This window comes from Heterodontus francisci, chromosome 2 (assembly GCF_036365525.1).
Source record: "Heterodontus francisci isolate sHetFra1 chromosome 2, sHetFra1.hap1, whole genome shotgun sequence".
NCBI lineage: Eukaryota > Metazoa > Chordata > Chondrichthyes > Heterodontiformes > Heterodontidae > Heterodontus > Heterodontus francisci.
Genome location: NC_090372.1, coordinates 208,830,136 through 208,853,306, shown reverse-complemented (window position 1 = coordinate 208,853,306; position 23,171 = coordinate 208,830,136). Strand labels below are relative to the sequence as shown.

At 46.1% G+C, this 23,171-nt stretch overlaps 1 protein-coding gene across 1 annotated transcript in view; it reads right to left on the bottom strand.

Annotated features, from left to right (window-relative positions):
- The window catches only part of hhatlb (hedgehog acyltransferase like, b), a 56,812-nt gene that overhangs the window by 6,017 nt on the left and 27,624 nt on the right, over window positions 1-23,171 (bottom strand). The window contains exons 8-10 of the mRNA XM_068052169.1: window positions 22,241-22,276; window positions 19,436-19,637; window positions 2,774-2,918 (exon numbers count right to left, since the gene is read on the bottom strand). Coding sequence (XP_067908270.1) covers window positions 2,774-2,918; window positions 19,436-19,637; window positions 22,241-22,276 — 383 coding nt within the window. The remainder of the gene's footprint in view (window positions 1-2,773; window positions 2,919-19,435; window positions 19,638-22,240; window positions 22,277-23,171) is intronic.

Genomic DNA, 23,171 nt, shown 5'->3' with positions numbered 1-23,171 from the left:
TTCAGCGATGGCAATGCCATTGAATATCAAGGGGAGATGGTTACATTCTGGGCTGAATTTTACCACCCCTTGGATATCGGGGGTCATGGCAGGCGGGGGCGGGGCCCAGAAAATACTTCCAGAAGAGGCCCGCCACGACCCCCAATGCTGGGAAGGCTCCGCCATATTTTACCGGTGGCGGCGAGGCCTCGGTGCGTCTCCCCTACTGCTCAGCGGCGTCTTAATTTTAATATTTAAATAAATTTTAATTAATTCAAATCAAATTACCTTGTCCCAATAGTCATCCCAAGTCAATATTCCAGCCAGTGGCCGGAACTCCCGCTCCTTTAGAACGCCGTTCGGAGATCCGAGGCGTGAGACTCGTGGGGAGCGGGAGAAGTGAAATTATCAGGGTGGGTGGGGGTGCAGGGAGACCTATTATTAGTTGTGGGGATGATGGTAAGGGGTTGAGGGTCAAAAGGTGCTGAAGTTGGTGGGTGGGTGGGGGGCGGGGGGGGGGAGGAGGAAAAGGAGTTAAGAAAATCAAAAAGGTGCTTTTTGGGGGGGGGGGGGGGATATATCCATTTATTACATGAGGACTCAGTAGTGGGGGAGGTGGGCGAGGGCAATCAAAGTTGAAATCAAATTTTTCTGCAGGCTTTACTGAAACGGGACCTTTAAAAATTTAAATGAGTCTGAAGGACCTGAAGCCATTTAAAAATGATGCCGTTGCCGGGGACAAAGTGCCCGCCCCCTTTATATCATCAGAGATGGGCGCTCCTCTCCCCCCAAGCTAATGGAGATACCGTGTGTAATATAGCGGGGTCTCAGCACGGGCAGACTGCCATCTTCAAAGCATGGCGCACTCATCAAATTCAACCATCTCGCCGGTTGGAGGTGGTAATTGCCTGGCACGAATGTCATTCGTCACCAAGGCTGAATGTTGTCCAGATCTGGCTGCATGCGGCTTCAGCAGCTAATGAGTTGCAAGTAGAACTGAACATTGTGCAATCATGAACAAACATCCTCGCTTCTGACCTTATGATTGAAGGAAGGTCATTGATCAAGCAGTTGAAGATGGTTGGGCCTAGGACACTACCCTGAGGAAATCCTACAGCGATGTCCTGGGACTGAGATAATTGGCCTCCAACATCCACAAACATCTTCCTTTGTGCTAGGTATGACTCCAACCAGTGGAACGTTTTCCCACAGGTGGGAAATTGTTAGAGGAAGAAGGACGAAGGTCTGCCTAGTTCACCTTCAAGCATCCTGATAGTGATATTGGGGTTGTTGACTAATTACAGCAATCAATCTCCATCAATTGGTCTACAACAAACTCACTGGATATTATCTGGTTAGAATGTGATTGAGGATAGTAGGGGACAAGATCAGAGACCAATTAAAAACTGTGGACATGATGGTCCATGGAAACACGATGTCAAGGATATAAGGTTAGACAGGAATTTAGGGCAATGCTCAGTTTACCTTTGTGGAGCAGGGGAGTGAGTGATGGATTTAGGAATTCCCTACACCAGCAGGTTAAATGGGTTGGGTGGAGTCATGTGTGTGCAGATTTCACAGAATCTACAGAAGGAAGACACTTAACAGCAAATGACTTTCCCATTCTGTACCATCTTGTTAAAGTTTGTTGCATGGAACCAAAACAAATGTTAATACCATGTGACCAACAATTGCAGCTCCATCCAATCAAAATGTATTTTTAATTGTGTGCCATCGCCTGCGGGGTTCATTTCTTTAACATAAGTGGCTCCTTTTTGCCCACTAAGGTTGGACAGTGAAATAATCTCAATTGATCTCCAAGCAGTAGACTGACCAATCACAGGCATTAAGTTTAGCCTGACCTACCAGAAAACAAAGTGTTGTGACTGTGCTAACTTCAAGTGGTTTAATCTCCAGCAGTCTGAAGTTAAAGCTGTGTGCTTGAGCAAGAGAGGGAGAACATGCGAGGGTGGGTGGGGGTGTGGTGGGTGGGCGGGGCAGGGTGGTAGGTTAGGGGGTGGAAAGCACGTGCAAGTGTAGACAGAGACAGAGAGAGAGACAGAGAGAGAGACAGAGAGAGAGACAGAGAGAGAGACAGAGAGAGAGACAGAGAGAGAGACAGAGAGAGAGCAAGTAGCAAGAGAGCAACTAGCGAGAAGACAGGGGAAGGATTTAAGGAGAGGACCCTCAGCCATATGTTCAGCTTCAACAGCAGAGACTGCTGCTGGAAACTGGCATGTGAATGCCAGGAGGAGACACAAATAGGCTCGTGTCTTACACCCTCCCACTCCATTTCATCTGTCTCACCATGGCCAGCTGGGTGAAGTACTGCAGTGGTGTCTGCTGCCTGTACAACTGTACCATGCAAGGTAGTGATAGGAGTCAAGGCCAATTGGTAGAGCACCAAATGAACAGCACCACCAGACTCAATCTACCAGCTCAGCCACTGTGCTCTGGAGAGGTACTACTGGATGTCTTTGGTCTGGAATGGATCAACAAATGTGGAGTTTCTATTGTGCCACCTTTGTCTCTCTCTTGGCATCCTGGCAAATGCCTGGGAGCAGACCATCCACAGAACTATAGAAGCTTAAGCCCATCCTGTCTACAACAGCTCTTTGCTACAGTAACCCAATACTGCAATCCACTACCTGACAGGATGATAGACATTTGCAGCACAGAATCGAACCCGCCTGATACAGGAGGTGGATCCATGAGAAAATGGGTGATGATATATAGCAGCCTAAATAACTTAAATGAAATGCTGTTAATTACCTCACTCCACAATAAAACTTACCAGTGAGGATCAACCTTCTAGCAACCAATACAGCAAAGTCAACACTGTTCAGTGAAAGGATGTTGTATAAAATAATAGCCCAGAAGTTTGCAGCACCAAATAGTCCTCTGATTCGTCGTGACATTGCCTCAGACATTTGGTTAGCCTGGGGGGGCAAAGAACAACCACATCAGATCACAACAATGGCAAAAACCAATTGACTGTTCAACTGAGGGTGCTGGACACACTACACAGTCTACAGCCACTGGGGTCTAAGGTTATGGTCACAATGGCAATGATGGCAATTGTCAAGTAGTTTTTATTTCATTTGTGGGATGTGGGTGTCGCTGGCTAGGCCAGCATTTATTGCCCATCCCCAATTGCCCTCGAGAAGGTGGTGGTGAGCTGCCTTCTTGAACCACTGCAGTCCTTGGGGTGAATGGCTCTCTCTAACAGAGATTATGCCTGTGAAATGTCACTGTGTAGTGTCATGATTGAGCTCATTCAAATCCTCTGCTGCCCCTGTCTTTACTCACACCAGGTTCAGTTTACCCATCTCCCCTGTGTCGCTGACCTACATTGGCTCCTGGTCAAGCAACATCTCAATTTCACAATTCCCTCTTTTTTTTCCAAATCCCTCCGTGGCCTCGCCTCTCCCCATCTCTGTAATCTCCTCCCACCCAACAACCCTCTGAGGTCTGTGCACACCTCCAATTCTGGCCTCTTACGCAACCCCAATTACCATTGCTCCACCACTGGTAGCCATGGCTTCAAGTTGCCTCGGCCCTAAACTGTGGAGTTCCATTGCTAAAACTCTCTGTTTCTCTATTTATCACTCCTCCTCTAAGATGCTTCTTAAAACACATTCTGTCACCTGTCTTAATGGCTCCTCATGTGGCTCGGTGTCAAATTCTGTTTGATAACGCTCCTGTGAAGCACCACAGGACGTTTTTCTACATTAAAGACGCTATATAAATGCAAGTTGTTGTTGTTATTGGACTAATAATCCAGGGAATGAGAGTTCATATCCGACCATGGTAATGAGAATTTGAACTCAATTTTTTAAAAAAGGTTAATGTATCACGAAGCTGTCAGATTGTTGTTAAAGACCCATCTAATTTACTAATGTCCTTTAGGGAAGGAAATCTGCCAGGCCTCAACTATTTACTATCGATATTAATGACTTGGAGGAAGGGACAGAGTGAAGTGTATCCAAATTTGCTGATGATACAAAAATAGGTGGGAAGACATGTTGTGATGAGGACACAAAGAATCTGCAAAGGGATATAGATAGGTTAAGTGAGTGGGCAAAAACTTGGCAGATGGAGTTCAATGTGGGAAAGTGTGAGGTAATCCACTTTGGTAGGAAGAATAAAAAGGCAGATTATTTAGATGGAGAAAGACTACAAAATACTGCAGTACAGAGGGATCTGGGTGTTCTTGTACATGAAACACAAAAAGTTAGCATGCAGGTGCAGCAAGGAATTAGGAAGGCAAATGAAATTTTGCCATTTATTGCTAGGAGTTATTTATTGCTAGGAAGTCTTGTTACAACTGTACAGGGTATTGGTGAAGCTGCACCTGGAGTACTGTGTACAGTTTTGGTCCCTGTATTTAAGGAAGGATATACTAGCATTGGAGGCAGTTCAGAAAAGGTTCACTAGGCTGATTCCTGGGATGAAGGGGTTGTCTTATCAAGAACAGCTAAACAGGTTAGGCCTTTATTCATTGCAGTTTGGAAGAATGAGGGGTGATCTGATTGAAATGTACAAGATTCTGAGAGGGCTCGACAAGGTAGATGTTGAGAATATGTTTTCACTGATGGGGGAATCTCAAACGAGGGGACATAGTTACAGAATAGGGGAGCACACATTTAAAATTGAGATGCAAAGGAATTTCTTCTCAGAGGGTGGTAAATCTCTGGAATTCTCTGCTCAGAGTTGTGGAGGCTAGGTCACTAAATGTATTTAAGGAGGTAGATAGATTTTTGAAATCTCGGGGAGTCGAGGGGTATGTGGAACAGGCCCAAAAGAGGAGTTGAGGCCTGGGACAGATCAGCCATGATCTTATTGAAGGCAGGGCAGGCTTGAGGGGCTGAATGGCCTGCTCCTATTTCTTATGTTCTTGCCCAGTCTGGAGTGTGTGACTGCAGACCCACAGCAATGTGCTTAACTCCTAATCACCCTCTAAGTGACCCAGCGAGACAGACACTCAGTTGAGCAAAGTGTTACATGAAGCAGTTCAAGAAGACAACCCACCACCAGCTTCTCAAAGAAATCTAGGGACAGTCCCCCCTGGTGAGTGGGTCAGTTATCAGAGGTCATTGATTGAAAACCATTGGCAAAAGATCTAGAGGGGAGATGACCATCATTTTCCAATCTCCCTGATTACGGGCATGGTGTAGGAGGACTGTGGACTGTTGTTTAAAAACAGAGAAAGGGTTAAACCGATTAATTACAGGCCAGTCAGCCTAACCTCAGTGGTGGGCAAATTATTGGAACAAATTCTGAGGGACAGTGTTAATCTTTATTTAGAAAGATTAATCAGTGGCAGTCAGAGAAGGTTGTGGCTAACTTGATTGAATTTTTTTGAGGAACAAGGGTGGTTGATCAGGGTAGTGCGTTTGATGTTGTCTATATGGGTTTTAGAAAGGCTTTTGATAAGGTGCCTCATGGCAGACTGGTCAACAAAGTAAAAGCCCATGGGATCCAAGGGAGAGTGGAAAGTTGAATCCAAAATTGACTCAGAGGCAGAAGTTTGAAGGCTGTTTCCAGTGGGGTTCCGCAGGGCTCAGTATTTGTTCCCTGTTTTTTTGTGGTATATATCAAACATTTGCACTTGAATGTAAAGATGTTAAGAAGTTTGCAGATGATACAAAAAAATGACCATGGGTTGATAGTCAGGAAGAAAGCTGTAGACTGCAGGAAGATATCAACAGACTGGTCAGGTGGGCAGAAGAGTCACAAATGGAATTCAGTCTGGAGAATTGTGAGGTGATGCATTTGGGGAGAAGAAGCAAGGTGAGTGAAAAATAGTAGGATACTGAGAAACAAGGAGGAATAGAGGAACCATGGAATGCAAGTCTACAGATCCCTGAAGGTAGCAGGACAGTTAGAGAAAGGTGGTTAAGAAGAATATTTTCCTTTATTGGCCAAGGCCTACAATATTAGAGCAGGGAGGTTTTGTTTGAACTGTATAAAACACTAGTTAGGCCACAGCTAGCGTACTGCATATTGTTCTGGTGACCACATTACAGGAAGGATGTGATCGCATTAGAGAGAGTATAGAGGAGATTTACGAGGATGTTGCCAGGAATAGAGAACTTTAGTGATGAGGCTGGGGTTGTTTAATTGCGGTGTATAAAATTATGAGGGGCCTAGATAGAGTGGATAGGAAGAACCTATTTCCCTTAGCAGAGAGGTCAATAAGCAGGGGGCATACATTTAAAGTGATTGGTAGAAGGATTAGAGGAGAGTTGAGGAGAAATATTGAGGTTATGTGGCATAGAGGGCTACAGACCAAGAGCTGGAAGGTAGGTCTAGACTGGATAGCTCTTTTTTCAGCTGGCACAGACATGATGGACTGAATGGCCTCCTTTTGTGCCGTAAATCTTTCTTTGATTCTATGAGCGCAAATCTTTTTACTCAAAGTTGTTGGGATCTGGAAAACTACCTGAAAAAGTGGTGGAAGCGGATTCCACAAATAATTTTCGAAGGAGTTGGACAGATACTGGAGGATGAGGAACTTACACAGTTAGAGACAAAGAGCAGGGGTTGTGGGACTAAGCATGATTACTCTTTCAAAGGCACAACTGCTCGAATGGCTTCCTTCTTTGTGAAGTCTGGTCTCTAATACAGGCTTTGCCAGTGACCTCCCCATATCACTGAATGATTTTTTTTTTAAGAATTAGAATTAGAACATTACAGCGCAGTACAGGCCCTTCGGCCCTCGATGTTGCGCCGACCTGTGAACCATCTGACCTACACTATTCCATTTTCATCCATATGTCTATCCAATGACCACTTAAATGCCCTTAAAGTTGGCGAGTCTACTACTATTGCAGGCAGGGCGTTCCACTCCCCTACTACTCTGAGTAAAGAAACTACCTCTAACATCTGTCCTATATCTATCACCCCTCAACTTAAAGCTACGTCCCCTTGTGTTTGCCATCACCATCCGAGGAAAAAGACTCTCACTATCCACCCTATCTAACCCTCTGATTATCTTATATGTCTCTATTAAGTCACCTCTCCTCCTCCTTCTCTCCAATGAAAACAACCTCAAGTCCCTCAGCCTTTCCTCGTAAGACCTTCCCTCCATACCAGGCAACATCCTAGTAAATCTCCTCTGCACCCTTTCCATAGCTTCCACATCCTTCCTATAATGCGGTGACCAGAACTGCACGCAATACTCCAGGTGCGGTCTCACCAGAGTTCTGTACAGCTGCAGCATGACCTCGTGGCTCTGAAACTCGATCCCCCTACTAATAAAAGCTAACACACCATATGCCTTCTTAACAGCCCTATTAACCTGGGTGGCAACTTTCAGGGATTTATGTACCTGGACACCAAGATCTCTCTGCTCATCTACACTACCAAGAATCTTCCCATTAGCCCAGTACTCTGCATTCCTGTTACTCCTTCCAAAGTGAATCACCTCGCACTTTTCCGCATTAAACTCCATTTGCCATCTCAGCCCAGCTCTGCAGCCTATCTATGTCCCTCTGTACCCTACAACATCCTTCGGCACTAACCACAACTCCGACCTTAGTGTCATCCGCAAATTTACTAACCCACCCTTCTACACCCTCTTCCAGGTCATTTATAAAAATGACAAACAGCAGTGGCCCCAAAACAGATCCTTGCGGTACACCACTAGTAACTAAACTCCAGGATGAACATTTGCCATCAACCACCACCCTCTGTCTTCTTTCAGCTAGCCAATTTCTGATCCAAAGCTCTAAATCACCTTCAACCCCATACTTCCGTATTTTCTGCAATAGCCTACCATGGGGAACCTTATCAAACGCCTTACTGAAATCCATATAGACCACATCCACGGCTTTACCCTCATCCACCTGTTTGGTCACCTTCTCGAAAAACTCAATAAGGTTTGTGAGGCACGACCTACCCTTCACAAAACCGTGCTGACTATCGCTAATGAACTTATTCTTCTCAAGATGATTATACATCCTGTCTCTTATAACCTTTTCCAACATTTTACCCACAACCGAAGTAAGGCTCACAGGTCTATAATTACCAGGGCTGTCTCTACTCCCCTTCTTGAACAAGGGGACAACATTTGCTATCCTCCAGTCTTCTGGCACTATTCCTGTCGACAATGACGACATAAAGATCAAGGACAAAGGCTCTGCAATCTCCTCCCTAGATTCCCAGAGAATCCTAGGATAAATCCCATCTGGTCCAGGGGACTTATCTATTTTCACACTTTCCAATATTGCTAACACCTCCTCCTTGTGAACCTCAATCCCATCTAGCCTAGTAGCCTGAATCTCAGTATTCTCCTCGACAACATTTTCTTTCTCTACTGTAAATACTGACGCAAAATATTCATTTAACACTTCCCCTATCTCCTCCGATTCCACACACAACTTCCCACTACTATCCTTGATTGGCCCTAATCTAACTCTAGTCATTCTTTTATTCCTGATATACCTATAGAAAGCCTTAGGGTTTTCCCTGATCCTATCCGCCAATGACTTCTCGTGTCCTCTCCTTGCTCTTCTTAGCTCTCCCTTTAGATCCTTCCTGGCTAGCTTGTAACTCTCAAGCGCCCTAACTGAGCCTTCACGTCTCATCCTAACATAAGCCTTCTTCTTCCTCGACAAGCGCTTCAACTTCTTTAGTAAACCACGGCTCCCTCGCTCGACAACTTCCTCCCTGCCTCACAGGTACATACTTATCAAGGACACGCAGTAGCTGCTCTTTGAATAAGCTCCACATTTCGATTGTTCCCATCCCCTGCAGTTTCCTTCCCCATCCTACGCATCCTAAATCTTGCCTAATCGCATCATAATTTCCTTTCCCCCAGCTATAATTCTTGCCCTGCGGAATATACCTGTCCCTGCCCATCGCTAAGGTAAACCTAACCGAATTGTGATCACTATCACCAAAGTGCTCACCTACATCTAAATCTAACACCTGGCCGGGTTCATTACCCAGTACCAAATCCAATGTGGCATCGCCCCTGGTTGGCCTGTCTACATACTGTGTCAGAAAACCCTCCTGCACACACTGGACAAAAACAGACCCATCTAAAGTACTCGAACTATAGTATTTCCAGTCAATATTTGGAAAGTTAAAGTCCCCCATAACCACTACCCTGTTACTCTCGCCCCTGTCGAGAATCATCTTCGCTATCCTTTCCTCTACATCTCTGGAACTATTCGGAGGTCTATAAAAGACTCCCAACAGGGTGACCTCACCTCTCCTGTTTCTAACCTCGGCCCATACTACCTCAGTAGACGAGTCCTCAAACGTCCTTTCTGTCGCTGTAATACTCTCCTTGATTAACAATGCCACACCCCCCCCTCTTTTGCAATCTTCTCTATTCTTACTGAAACATCTAAATCACCCTTGTGGGAGAGCTGACCTCACAACTAACATCACACAAAGTGGTGAACTGCCTTCTTATAAATCACTGAAGATTAATTATAATCAACTAAACTGCTGGTTCTTAAATGTGTACACACTGTCACATTTCACAGGTGCCACTCCCGTCCAGGGATGGACACGGTTAAGAAAAATTTTAAAGTGGCGAATTAAAAAATTTTTTTTAATAAACCCTTAAGCCTTGCTCAAAGAATCAAAAATATAGTCTAATATTTAATATAATTCAAACAACAGCTTTGCAAGATAGCACTGCCATTTGACGTGATGACATCATCCAATGATTTCATTCAGCAAATGAAAACACTAAGTTTCTTTTATTTGATGTCCCAAAATGTTTTCTCGACTGGCATTCTCTTCCTCCTCCTGTCTTTCCTCTCTTCCCAATGGAAAGGCTTTGGGCTCTATCCCTCCCCCTCCTCCAGCATGACTATTACTACCTTCGCCCCGACTCTCCCAGAAGAAAACTAAAGCTGTTTTCCAATCAGATTTTGATGGTTGTGAGTGTGCATTTCTGTATTGTGTAGGGGAGCACAGTGATTACATTACTGGACTAGTAATCCAGTGACCTAGACTAACAAGCTGGAGACACGAGTTCAAATCCCACCACGGCAGCTGGGGAATTTAAAGTCAATTAACTAAATAAATCTGCAATAAAAAGCTGGTCTCAGTAATGATGACCGTGAAACTATTGGTAAGTTGCAAAAACCCATCTACTTCACTAATGCCCTTCAGGGAAGGAAATCTGCCATCCTTACCTGGTCTGGCCTTTGTGATTCCAGATGTACAGCAATGTGGCTGACAGAACTGCCCTCTGAAATGGCATTCAGTTGTTTCAAGGGCAATTAGGGAAAGACAATAAATGCTGGCCTCGCCCATATCAGTGACAGAATAAAAGCTTGTAACTCAGCAAGTTCTGAGCTTTCTTTTTGATTACCATTTCCCCACCCCTATTTTCTCCCCCTCTCTGCTGTACGCCATGGGCACTTTGGTATGTTACATTTCCATAGGACTCTGCAGCCCTCCTGTTCCTCATCCAAGTCACTGTTCTTTACAGGTGAGTAGGTGGACCTGTGAGTGGCTCTCTAGCAGAGCAAGACTACACCTTCTTCTGGCAGGGCAGGGATCCTGAAGAACCAAGACAGCATGGAGTGGGCTTCGCCATCAGAAACTCCTTGCTCAGCATGATAGAGCCTCCCTCAAATGGCTCGGAACGCATACTGTCCATCCGACTGCTCACCACCTCTGGTCCAGTACACCTACTCAGCATCTATGCTCCAACACTCTGCTCCGCACCTGAAGCTAAAGACCAGTTCTATGAACAACTCCATAACATCATTAGCAGCATCCCCAACACCGAACACCTATTCCTGCTGGGGGGCTTTAATGCCAGGGTTGGGGCCGACCATGACTCATGGCCCTCCTGCCTTGGGCGCTATGGCGTTGGAAGGATGAATGAGAACGGGCAGAGACTGCTTGAGTTGTGTACCTATCATAACCTCTGCATCACCAACTCGTTCTTTCACACTAAACCCTGTCACCAGGTTTCATGGAGGCACCCAAGATCACGTCGTTGGCACCAGCTAGACCTCATTGTCACAAGGCGAGCCGCCTTAAACAGTGTTCAAATCACACGCAGCTTCCACAGTGCGGACTGCGACACCGACCACTCCCTGGTGTGCAGCAAGGTTAGACTCAGACCAAAGAAGTTGCATCATTCCAAGCAGAAGGGCCACCCGCGCATCAACACGAGCAGAATTTCTCACCCACAGCTGTTACAAAAATTTCTAAATTCACTTGTAACAGCCCTTCAAAACACTCCCACAGGGGATGCTGAGACCAAGTGGGCCCACATCAGAGACGCCATCTATGAGTCCGCTTTGACCACCTACGGCAAAAGTGCGAAGAGAAATGCAGACTGGTTTCAATCTCATAATGAAGAGCTGGAACCTGTCATAGCCGCTAAGCGCATTGCACTTTTGAACTACAAGAAAGCCCCCAGCGATTTAACATCCGCAGCACTTAAAGCAGCCAGAAGTACTGCACAAAGAACAGCTAGGCGTTGCGCAAACGACTACTGGCAACACCTATGCAGTCATATTCAGCTGGCCTCAGACACCGGAAACATCAGAGGAATGTATGATGGCATGAAGAGAGCTCTTGGGCCAACTATCAAGAAGATCACCCCCCTCAAATCTAAATCGGGGGACATAATCACTGACCAACGCAAACAGATGGACCGCTGGGTTGAGCACTACCTAGAACTGTACTCCAGGGAGAATGCTGTCACTGAGACTGCCCTCAATGCAGCCCAGCCTCTACCAGTCATGGATGAGCTGGACATACAGCCAACCAAATCGGAACTCAGTGATGCCATTGATTCCCTAGCCAGCGGAAAAGCCCCTGGGAAGGACAGCATTACCCCTGAAATAATCAAGAGTGCCAAGCCTGCTATACTCTCAGCACTACATGAACTGCTATGCCTGTGCTGGGACGAGGGAGCAGTACCCCAGGACATGCGCGATGCCAACATCATCACCCTCTATAAAAACAAAAGGTGACCGCGGTGACTGCAACAACTACCGTGGAATCTCCCTGCTCAGCATAGTGGGGAAAGTCTTTGCTCGAGTCGCTCTGAACAGGCTCCAGAAGCTGGCCGAGCGCGTCTACCCTGAGGCACAGTGTGGCTTTCGTGCAGAGAGATCGACTATTGACATGCTGTTCTCCCTTCGTCAGATACAGGAGAAATGCCGTGAACAACAGATGCCCCTCTACATTGCTTTCATTGATCTCACCAAAGCCTTTGACCTCGTCAGCAGACGTGGTCTCTTCAGACTACTAGAAAAGATCAGATGTCCACCAAAGCTACTAAGTATCATCACCTCATTCCATGACAATATGAAAGGCACAATTCAACATGGTGGCTCCTCATCAGAGCCCTTTCCTATCCTGAGTGGTGTGAAACAGGGCTGTGTTCTCGCACCCACACTTTTTGGGATTTTCTTCTCCCTGCTGCTTTCACATGCGTTCAAATCCTCTGAAGAAGGAATTTTCCTCCACACAAGATCAGGGGGCAGGTTGTTCAACCTTGCCCGTCTAAGAGCGAAGTCCAAAGTACGGAAAGTCCTCATCAGAGAACTCTTCTTTGCTGACGATGCTGCTTTAACATCTCACACTGAAGAATGCCTGCAGAGTCTCATCGACAGGTTTGCGTCTGCCTGCAATGAATTTGGCCTAACCATCAGCCTCAAGAAAACGAACATCATGGGGCAGGATGTCAGAAATGCTCCATCCATCAATATTGGCGACCACGCTCTGGAAGTGGTTCAAGAGTTCGCCTACCTAGGCTCAACTATCACCAGTAACCTGTCTCTAGATGCAGAAATCAACAAGCGCATGGGTAAGGCTTCCACTGCTATGTCCAGACTGGCCAAGAGAGTGTGGGAAAATGGCGCACTGACACGGAACACAAAAGTCCGAGTGTATCAGGCCTGTGTCCTCAGTACCTTGCTCTACGGCAGCGAGGCCTGGACAACGTATGCCAGCCAAGAGCGACGTCTCAATTCATTCCATCTTCGCTGCCTTCGGAGAATACTTGGCATCAGGTGGCAGGACTATATCTCCAACACAGAAGTCCTTGAAGCGGCCAACACCCCCAGCTTATACACACTACTGAGTCAGCGGCGCTTGAGATGGCTTGGCCATGTGAGCCGCATGGAAGATGGCAGGATCCCCAAAGACACATTGTACAGCGAGCTCGCCACTGGTATCAGACCCACCGGCCGTCCATGTCTCCGTTATAAAGACGTCTGCAAACGCGACATGAAATCGTGTGACATTGATCACAAGTCGTGGGAGTCAGTTGCCAGCATTCGCCAGAGCTGGCGGGCAGCCATAAAGACAGGGCTAAATTGTGGCGAGTCGAAGAGACTTAGTAGTTGGCAGGAAAAAAGACAGAGGCGCAAGGGGAGAGCCAACTGTGCAACAGCCCCAACAAACAAATTTCTCTGCAGCACCTGTGGAAGAGCCTGTCACTCCAGAATTGGCCTTTATAGCCACTCCAGGCGCTGCTTCACAAACCACTGACCACCTCCAGGCGCGTATCCATTGTCTCTCGAGATAAGGAGGCCCAAAAGAGGTGGAGAGTGCTGGTAAGGTGAAGCAATTACAGGAGGGGGGGGGGGGGGCATCAGAGCCTAATCCTTTCCCCTCCCCTCCCCTCCAACTTACCAACACCCCCCGCCCTGACACACACACACACTTTCCAGACCAAATCAAGAACAACTTGCATTTATATAGTACTTTTAACATGGTAGAACATCCCTAGGCATTTAGCATGAGCGTTATAACAGGACGGGTCACTGAGCCACTTAAGGAGCTATTAGGACAAGTGATCAAAAGCTTGGTCAAAAGAGGCAGATTTTAAGGGCGCTTAAAAGGAAGAGAGGGAGCCAATGGAACAGCACCATTCCCTTTGGATGGCCATCATGGGAATCCTACTGCTGAGCCCAGTCATCTCAGAACAGCCAATCAAAATCTGGAACCTTCCAGTCAGTCAGACAGAAAGGAAAAGAAAGGAAAAGAAAGGAAAAGAAAGGAAAAGAAAAGAAAAAGAAAGGAAAAGAAAAGAAAAAGAAAAGAAAAAGAAAAGAAAAAGAAAGGAAAAGAAAGGAAAAGAAAGGAACCAGTACATACGACATAAACACTAGACACAGCAAGCTCCCACAAACAGCAATGTAATAATGACTCAATAACCTGTTTTTTTTTAAATAAAAGTATCAGTTTTACAGCACAGAAACAGGCCTTTGGCCCGTCATGTCTGTGCTGGCCATCAAGCACCTATCTATTCTAATCCTATTTTCCAGCACTTGGCCGTAGCCTTGTGTTGTAGCTATGGTGTTTCAAATGCCCATCTAAATACTTCTTAAATGTTGTTAGTGTTCCTGCCTCTATCACCCCTTCAGGTAGTGTGTTCCAGATTCCAAAAACCCTCTGGGTGAAAAAAAACTTTCCTCAACTCCCCTCTAAACTTCCTCCCCCTTACCTTAAATCTATGCCTCCTGGTTATTGACCCCTCCGCTAAGGGAAAAGGTTTCTTCCCATCTATCCTATCAATGCCCCTCAATTTTGTACTTCAATCAGGTCCCCCCTCAGCCTTCTCCACTCCAAGGAAAACAACCCCAGCCTATCCAGTCTGTCTTCATTGCTGAAATGCTCCAGCCCAGGCAACATCCTGGTGAATCTCCTCTGCACCCTCTCCAGTGCAATCACATCCTTCCTATAGCGTGGTCATCAGAACTGTACACAGTACTCCAGCTGTGGCCTAACCAGCATTTTATTCAGCTCCATATAACCTCCCTGCTCTTATATTCTATGCCTCGACTAATAAAAGCAAGTATCCCATATGCCTTCCTAACCACCTTATCTACCCGAGCTGTTGCCTTCAGTGATCTATCTATACAAGCACCCCAAGGTCCCTCTATACTTCCTAGCGTCCTACCATCCATTGTATATTCCCTTGCCTCCCAAAATGCATCACCTCACACTTCTCAGGATTAAATTCCATTTGCCACTGTGCTGCCCATCTTACCAGCCCATCTTTATCATCCTGTAATCTCAGGCTTTCCTCCTCACTATTTACGACACCACCAATTTTCCTGTCTGCGAACTTACTGATCATACCTCCTGTTTTCACGTTTAAATCATTAATATACACTACAAACAGCAAGGGTCCCAGCACCGATCCCTGCGGTACACCACTGGTCACAGGCTTCCACTTGCAAAAACAACCCTTGACCATCACCCTCTGCCTCCTGCCACTAAGCCAATTTTGAATCCAATTTGCCAAATTGCCCTGGATCCCATGGGCTCTTACCTTCTTAACCAATCTCCCATGTGGGACCTGATCAAAAGCCTTACTGAAGTCCACGTAGACTACATCAACTGCTTTACCCTCATCTACACATCTAGTCACTGCCTTGAAAAATTCAATCAAGTTAGACACGATCTCCCCCTGACCAAGCCATGCTGACTATCCCTGATTAATCCTTGCCTCTCCAAATAAAGACTAATCCTGTTTCTCAGAATTTTGTCCAATAATTTCCCTACCACAGACGTTACAGGCCTATGAGTCTAATTACCTGGTTTATCCCTACTACCCTTCTTGAATAATGGTACATTTGCTGTCCTCCAATCCTTTGCTACCTCTCCTGTGGCCAGAGAGGGTTTGAAAATTTGTGTCAGAGCCCCTGCTATCTCCTCCCTTGCCTCACCCAACAGCCTGGGATACATCTCATCTGGGCCTGGGGATTTATCCACTTTTAAGCCCGCTAAAACCGCTAATACTTCCTCCCTTTCAATGCTAATTTGATCAAGTATATCACAATCCCCCTCCCTGATCACTGCACCTACATCGTCCCTCTCCATAGTGAACACAGATGAAAAGAAATCATTCAAAGCCTCACCTATGTCCTCCAGATCCACACACAGATTGCCTCTTTGATCCCTAATGGGCCCCACATTTTCCCTGGTTATCCTCTTAATATACTTAGAAAAAGCCTTGGGACTTTCCTTTATCTTGCCTGCCAGTGTTTTTCATGTCCCCTCTTCACTCTCCTAATTACTTTTTTTTTAGTACCCCCCTACACTTTCTATACTCCGCTAGGGCCTCCGCTGTTTTCAGTGCTCTGAATCTGCCATAAGCCTCCTTTTTTTTCCTGATCCAATCCTCTATATCTCTTGACATCCAGGGTTCCCTGGACTTGTTGGTCCTACTCTTCACCTTTACGGGAACATGTTGGACCTGAACTCTCACTATTTCCTTTTTGAATGACTCATAGGAACATAGGAAGATAGGAACAGGAGTAGGCCATTCAGCCCCTCGAGCCTGTCCCGCCATTCAATGAGATCATGGCTGATCCGCGGCCTAACTCCATATACCTACCTTTGGCCCATATCCCTTAATATCTTCGCTTAACAAAGATCTATCAATCTCAGATTTATAATTAACAACTGTTCTAGCTTCAACTGCTGCTTGTCGGAGAGAGTTCCAAACCTCTACCACCCTTTGTGTGAAGAAGTGCTTCCTAACATCTCTCCTGAACAGTCTGGTCCTAATTTTTAGACTATGTCCCCTAGTTTTAGAATCTCCAACCAGTAGAAATAGTTTATCTTTATCTAGCCTGTCTTTTCCTGTTAATATTGTGAAGACTTCAATCAGACCACCTCTTAACCTAGCGAAAACAGGCCTAATTTGTGTAATCTCTCCTCATAACTTAACCCCTATAGTCCAGGTATCATTCTTGTAAACCTACATTGCACTCCCTCCAAGGCCAATATATCCTTCCTAAGGTGTGGTGCCCAGAACTGCTCACAGTACTCCAAGTGAGGTCTAACCAGGGTTTTGTACAGCTGCAGCATAACCTCTGTGTCTTTATACTCCAATCCTCTGGATATAAAGGATAGCATTCCATTAGCCTTTTTGATTATTTTCTGCACTTGTTTGTGGCATTTTAAAGATCTATACACTTGAACCCCCAAGTCATTTTGGAAATCCACTGTACTTAATCTCTTCCCATTTAGAAAGTACCCTGCTCTATCCTTTTTTGGTCCAAAATGGATAACCTCACACTTGCCCGCATTGAAATCCATCTGCCACAGTTTTGCCCATTCACCGAGTCTGTCAATATCTCCTTGCAATTTTATGCCATCATCCAGACTGTCTACAATGCCGCCTAACTTTGTATCATCAGACTCCCACTGGTCTGATGTAGACTTTCCTACAAGAAGCTGCTCCCAGTCCACTTTGGCCAGATCCTGTTTTATCATACTGAAATCTGCCTTCCCCCAATTCAGTACTCTTATTTCCAATCCCTCTATGTCCTTTTCCATAAGTACCTTAAATCTTAGAGTTATGGTCACTATCCCCGAAATGCTCCCCCAGTGCCATTTTACCACTTGTCTGGCTTCATTCCCTAGGATTAAAGTCCCGTACCACCCCTCCTCTTGTAGGACTCTCTACATACTGGCTCAAAAAGCTCTCCTGAATGCAGTTGAAGAATTCACCCCCTTTAAGCCTTTTGCACTAATACTATCCCCTCTATTATAGGAGAAGTTGAAATCCCCTATTATTACCCTATTATTTTTGCACCTCTGAGATTTGTCTACATATCTGCTCCTCTACCACTGCCTGACAGGAGGCCTGTAGCACACTCCCAGCCAAGTAATAACCCCCTTTTTGTTTAAGTTCTACCTAAATGGCCTCATTAGAGGAACCCAAGATATCATCCCTCCTTACTGCAGTAATTGTCTCTTTAATCAACAGTGCAATGCCACCTCCTCTTTTACCCCCTCCCCTATCACATCTGAAGATTCTATATCCTGGGATACTGAGCTGCCAGTCCTGCCCTTCCCTCAACCATGTCTCAGTGATAGCAATAATATCATAGTCCCATGTGTTAATCAACGCCTTCAATTCATCTGCCTTACTAGTAAGACTCCTTGCATTAAAATAGATACAATCCAGCCTTTCATTATTTGCTTGTGCCTTAACAGGTCTATATTCACTCTGCCTTCCAGACTGACTTAGTTACTCTTCTATATTTGACTGTGCATCACCCCCTACTGTAACTCCACTTTGTATCCCATCCCCCTGCCAAATTAGTTTAAACCCCCGCCAACAGCACTAGCAAACCTCCCAGCAAGGATGTTGGTCCCGTTCGGGTTCAGGTGCAACCCGTCCAACTTGTACAGATCCCAGAAACAGGCCCAGTGATCCAAAGAATTTAAAGCCCTCCCTACTGCACCATCTCCTCAGCCATGCATTCATGTGCTGTAACCTCCTATTCATATACTCACTAGCCAGTGGCACCGGAAGAAACCCAGAGATTACAACCTTTGAGGTCCTACTTTTTAATCTGCTGCCTAGCTCCCTAAATTCTTTTTGCAGGACCTCATCCTTCTTTCTACCTATGTCATTGGTACCAATATGGACCACGACCTCTGGCTGTGCACCCTCACCCTCCAGAATACTCTGTAACCGCTCGGTGATATCCATGACCCTTGCACCAGGGAGGCAACATACCATCTTGGAATCACATCTGTGACCACGTCTGTGACCATGCCTGTCTGTTCCTCTAACCACAGAATCCCTACTACTATTGCCCTCTTGTTCCTTTTCCCCCATCCCAGCACAGCTGAGTCATCCATGATATTCCAGTTATGACTCTCAGTGCACTCTCCAGAGGAACCCTCTCTCATCAGTACTCAGAACTGAATACTGGTTAGAAAGTGGGATGTCCTCTGGGAACACCTGCACTACCTGCCCTGACTTCTCTGTTCATCCGGCAGCCACCCAGTCACCTCCCCGACTGTGCTCGCCTAGGCACTGGCTTGACTACGTAGTCCTCCACCTCGCGGATGCACCACAGTGACACCAGCCACCAGTCGCGCTCCGAAACCCGAAGCTCAAGCTTCTGCAACCAGAGACACTTCCTGCAGACATGTTCGGCAAGGTCACATGGCATGTCCACGACGTCCCACATTGCACTTGGCCAAGCTGCCCTGCCATTACTTAACTTTACATTGAAAACTTGCTAGTGTAATAACTTACCAGCTATTTACAATCAGCTTTTATCCCCTTTTTAAAAAAAGTGATGTGGGTTGAGAAATAAATATTGACCAGGACACCAGGGAGAACTGCCCTGCTCTTCTTCATAATAGTTCCATGGGATCTTTTGGTCCCACCAAGAGGACAGAAGGTGCCTCAGTTTAGCATCGCATCCGAAAGAGGGCACCTCTGAAAATGCAGCATTCCCTCAGGACTACATTGCAATGTCAGCCTAGACTTTTGTGAAGTGGGATTTGAACCTGCAATTACCTGAGTCAGAGGTGAGGAAGCTACCCACTGAGCCGCAGTAAATACCAGATCTGAAAGGCTCATCTCCACACTGGACAGTGCATGTGCCAACGGAGCCAGGATTTCCCAGCTTCAAAGAAGCAGGGAAAAAATATTGCTTCTCAACACACTAGCGAGTGTTCCAAACTCGGGTCTTACCTCAACTGATGCAAATGGTTCACGCTGGAAGAACTTTTGCACCCAGAGTTCAAAGTTGAGGCCAAAGCAGTTACACACGGACCAGATATAGACCACACTGCCTGGGCCCAGCCACAGTGTAGTGACTAAGAAGGTGCAGACCGTTGCCAGCAGTTCCTTCAGAATGTTGTCGTGGTCTTCTCCCAAATAATCATAGACGTACCTGGGAAAAAGGAAAAATCGGACGTGACGGTGCTCTGATCCAGAGATTTCCCTGCCTAATCTTCCTGCTCACTAGGGCAGACCACCTGTATCTCAACCAAGTGGCCTTGGCAGCAGGCATCAGCAACCCATTCAACCATGGGGGGCATCCAGTGTAGCCGAGCACTTTACAGGAAAGACGGTTGGGAGTAGAGGGGAACGGTTGTGGGTGTCAGGGTTCATCACTGGATGGAGAGGAGCACTGGCTGGAATTTCACCACCACATCATCCCAGGGCCACCCATTCCAGCTGTAGCCCCAACTTGCTGTCCGAGCAGAGCCCAGCCGACCAAGGGATCAAACCTGGCACCTGCCACACCAAGTGTGGTGTGTTTAGATATTCCATCTCCAAGGGAAGCCATACCAAAGCTATTAACTCCAAAAGAAAGACTTGCATTAGTACAGTGCCTTTCAAAACCTCGATGTCCAAAGTGCTTCACAGCCAATGAATTAGTTCTGGAGTGTAGTCACTGCTGTAATGTAGGAAACACTTAATTTGCACACAGCAAGCTCCCACAAGCAGCAATGTGACGATGACCAGATAATCTGTTGTTTTTAAAGTGATGTTGGTTAGGCTATAAATATTGCCCAGGACTCTGGGAAGACCAGCTCTGCTCTTTTTCGAATCGTGCCCAGGGATCTTTTACATCCACTTGTGAAAATAGATGGGACCTCAGTTTAAGATTTTATCTGAAAGAAAGCACCTCTGACAGTGCAGCACTCCTTCAGTACTGCATTGGAGTGTCAGCTTTGATTTTCTGCTCAAGTCTCTGGATTTGAAGCCACTACCTTCTGACTCAAACATAATAAACAGCAATTAAATCTTCCAGATGGTTTGGTATGAAGGATTTCTAGATTGTGTGTCAGGGGTGGAGTGTGATGTGTCACAGGACTTCTGTTTGTCACCAAAAAAAGTTTAGAGAAGGTGCAGAGAAAATCAAATAGAATGTTACCAGGGATGAGGGACCTCAGTTAACCTCAACTTTGTGGAGGGACTTCAGAAGCTGGGATGTTCTCCTTAGAGCACAGAAATGTTCAGAGAAGAATTAATAAAAGGTGTTCAAAACTGTAAAGGTGTTTTGATAGAGTCGATAATGAGAAACTGAGTAACCAGAGGGGGGACACACACACGCACGCACACACAAATTTGCAGGGCGAAAGAATGTGACGAACTGGATAGCCCTTTCAAAGAGCCAGCACAGGCATGATGGACCAAATGGCCTTCTTCAGTGCTGTACACTTCTATAAAAGTACCCAGACTCTGATGATCGGACATTACTGTCTTTGATGTCTCACCTTTCTGTAACCCCCCCCACCCCCTCAACTATCTGCTCCTCCTGTAAGCAAATAAAGTACCTGTTCAGTTTGACTATGAATTACACAGCTGCACGCTGATCCCTCTAGAGCACGGTTGTCCAACCTTTTCGGGCAGAGGGCCGCATTACGAGTTTTGCTCAGCCCGGAGGGCCAGTGAGCAAATTTCAAAAGATAAAGGCATTAAAAATTTATCTTACAAATAAAAACATAAATGAGAAGACTAATTTATTGACTTACTTTCTCGTCACTATACTGAAAACTGATTTAGTAACATACCTGTCAATATTTTTGCTTGCATAAGTAGTCAATCTCTGCCCGCATACATGATGTAGCGATTCAGAGTATTCTGGATAGATCTGTCACGAGAGACCTTGATCTCTCTCCCCACTCTGAGTGTGTCTGTCTCCGTTCCCCCTCTCTCTGCCCACCTTCTCTCTCTCCCTCTGCTCCCCCCTTTCCCCCCCTCTCCCCTCTCTCTCTGGCCCACCCCTCCCCCCCCCCGTCCATTGCAGAGAGTGGGAGCGCTCAGCAGATAGTTGATCAGTTTTTAAAAAAATCACAGGTCAGTTTCACAGCTGACAGATCCGGACAGCGGGAACAGCAGTTTCTGAACTCTGGACAGATTCAGTGTTTTACGGCAGCCTTTTAAAAATATTCCACATCTGTCTGAAGTTCAGAAACTGCTGTTCCCGCTGTCAGGATCTGTCAGCTGTGAAACGGACTTGCGATCTTTTTTCAAAACCGGTCTAACAATGCGGAATTTCTCATTTCCGGTCATGGAACCCCAGCGAGGATGAGGAACAGCCTGGGAACAGTTTAGAACCGTAGGCCGAATGTTGGACAACCCTGTGCTAGAGGGTTTTGTAAGGAACATGCGGTGTTCTCTGCAAACCATGATGAGCTCCTGGTCTCTCAAGTTGAGACTTCCACAAAGAGTTTACTTAGACAGCATCTAACAGCCCTACAACCCCCAGCAATAAGAGCAGGGGAACACCAACACCAGCAGCTCACTCACCATCCTGACTTGGACATATCTCGCCATTCCTTTATGGTTATACTCCCACAATCCTGGTGTTCCCTACCTAACATCATGATGACACCCTCGCCATAAATAGTGGCTCAAGAAGAAACTTCACCATCTTCTCAGGTCAACTAGGAACGGACACTAAATGTGGCCTTGCCAGTGTCACCCACATCCTGGGAATGAATTTAAAAAAACGAAGAATGAAAACAAAAGTGCGTTACTTACTTGCACAGCCAGTCATTTATCCCTCTGTCAAAGTGCCTGAAATATAAATCATACAATTAGTGAATGTTATGAAATATTTTTAATTTGTTCTTTCTCCCACCCACACATTCTCATTTGTATTCTTGTTTCTTCAAGAAGACATAAAAGCAGAGCGACGGAAGCTCTGCTTAATGGGTTGCACCTATTCCACATGGACTAGCCACAATTTATTCTATCTACCCAACCCATTCCACCTGCTGAGGGAACGCTCTGCAAAATGCTTTTGAAGTCAAGAAGTAGTCAGTCTGGCGGTTTCACCTTGTACCGTTCCTGTATCATCACTGGATCAAAACCTTGGAACTCCCTCCTCAAGATCACAGGAGGAGGGGTCTTCACCATGCTGTCCGCAGCCAGTCAACAAAGAACAAAGAAAATTACAGCACAGGAACAGGCTCTTCGGCCCTCCAAGCCTGCGCCGATCCAAATCCTCTATCTAAACCTGTCGCCTATTTTCTAAGGGTCTGTATCTCTTTACTTCCTGCCCATTCATGTATCTGTCTAGATACATCTTAAAAGACGCTATCGTGCCCGCGTCTACCACCTCCACTGGTAATGCGTTCCATGCACCCACCACCCTCTGCGTAAAGAACTTTCCACGCATATCCCCCCTAAACATTTCCCCTTTCACTTTGAACTCGTGTCCCCTTGTAATTGAATCCCCCACTCTGGGAAAAAGCTTCTTGCTATCCACCCTGTCTATACCTCTCATGATTTTGTACACCTCAATCAGGTCCCCCCTCAACCTCCGTCTTTCTAATGAAAATAATCCTAATCTACTCAACCTCTCTTCATAGCTAGCGCCCTCCATACCAGGCAACATTCTGGTGAACCTCCTCTGCACCCTCTCCAAAGCATCCACATCCTTCTGGTAATGTGGCGACCAGAACTGCAC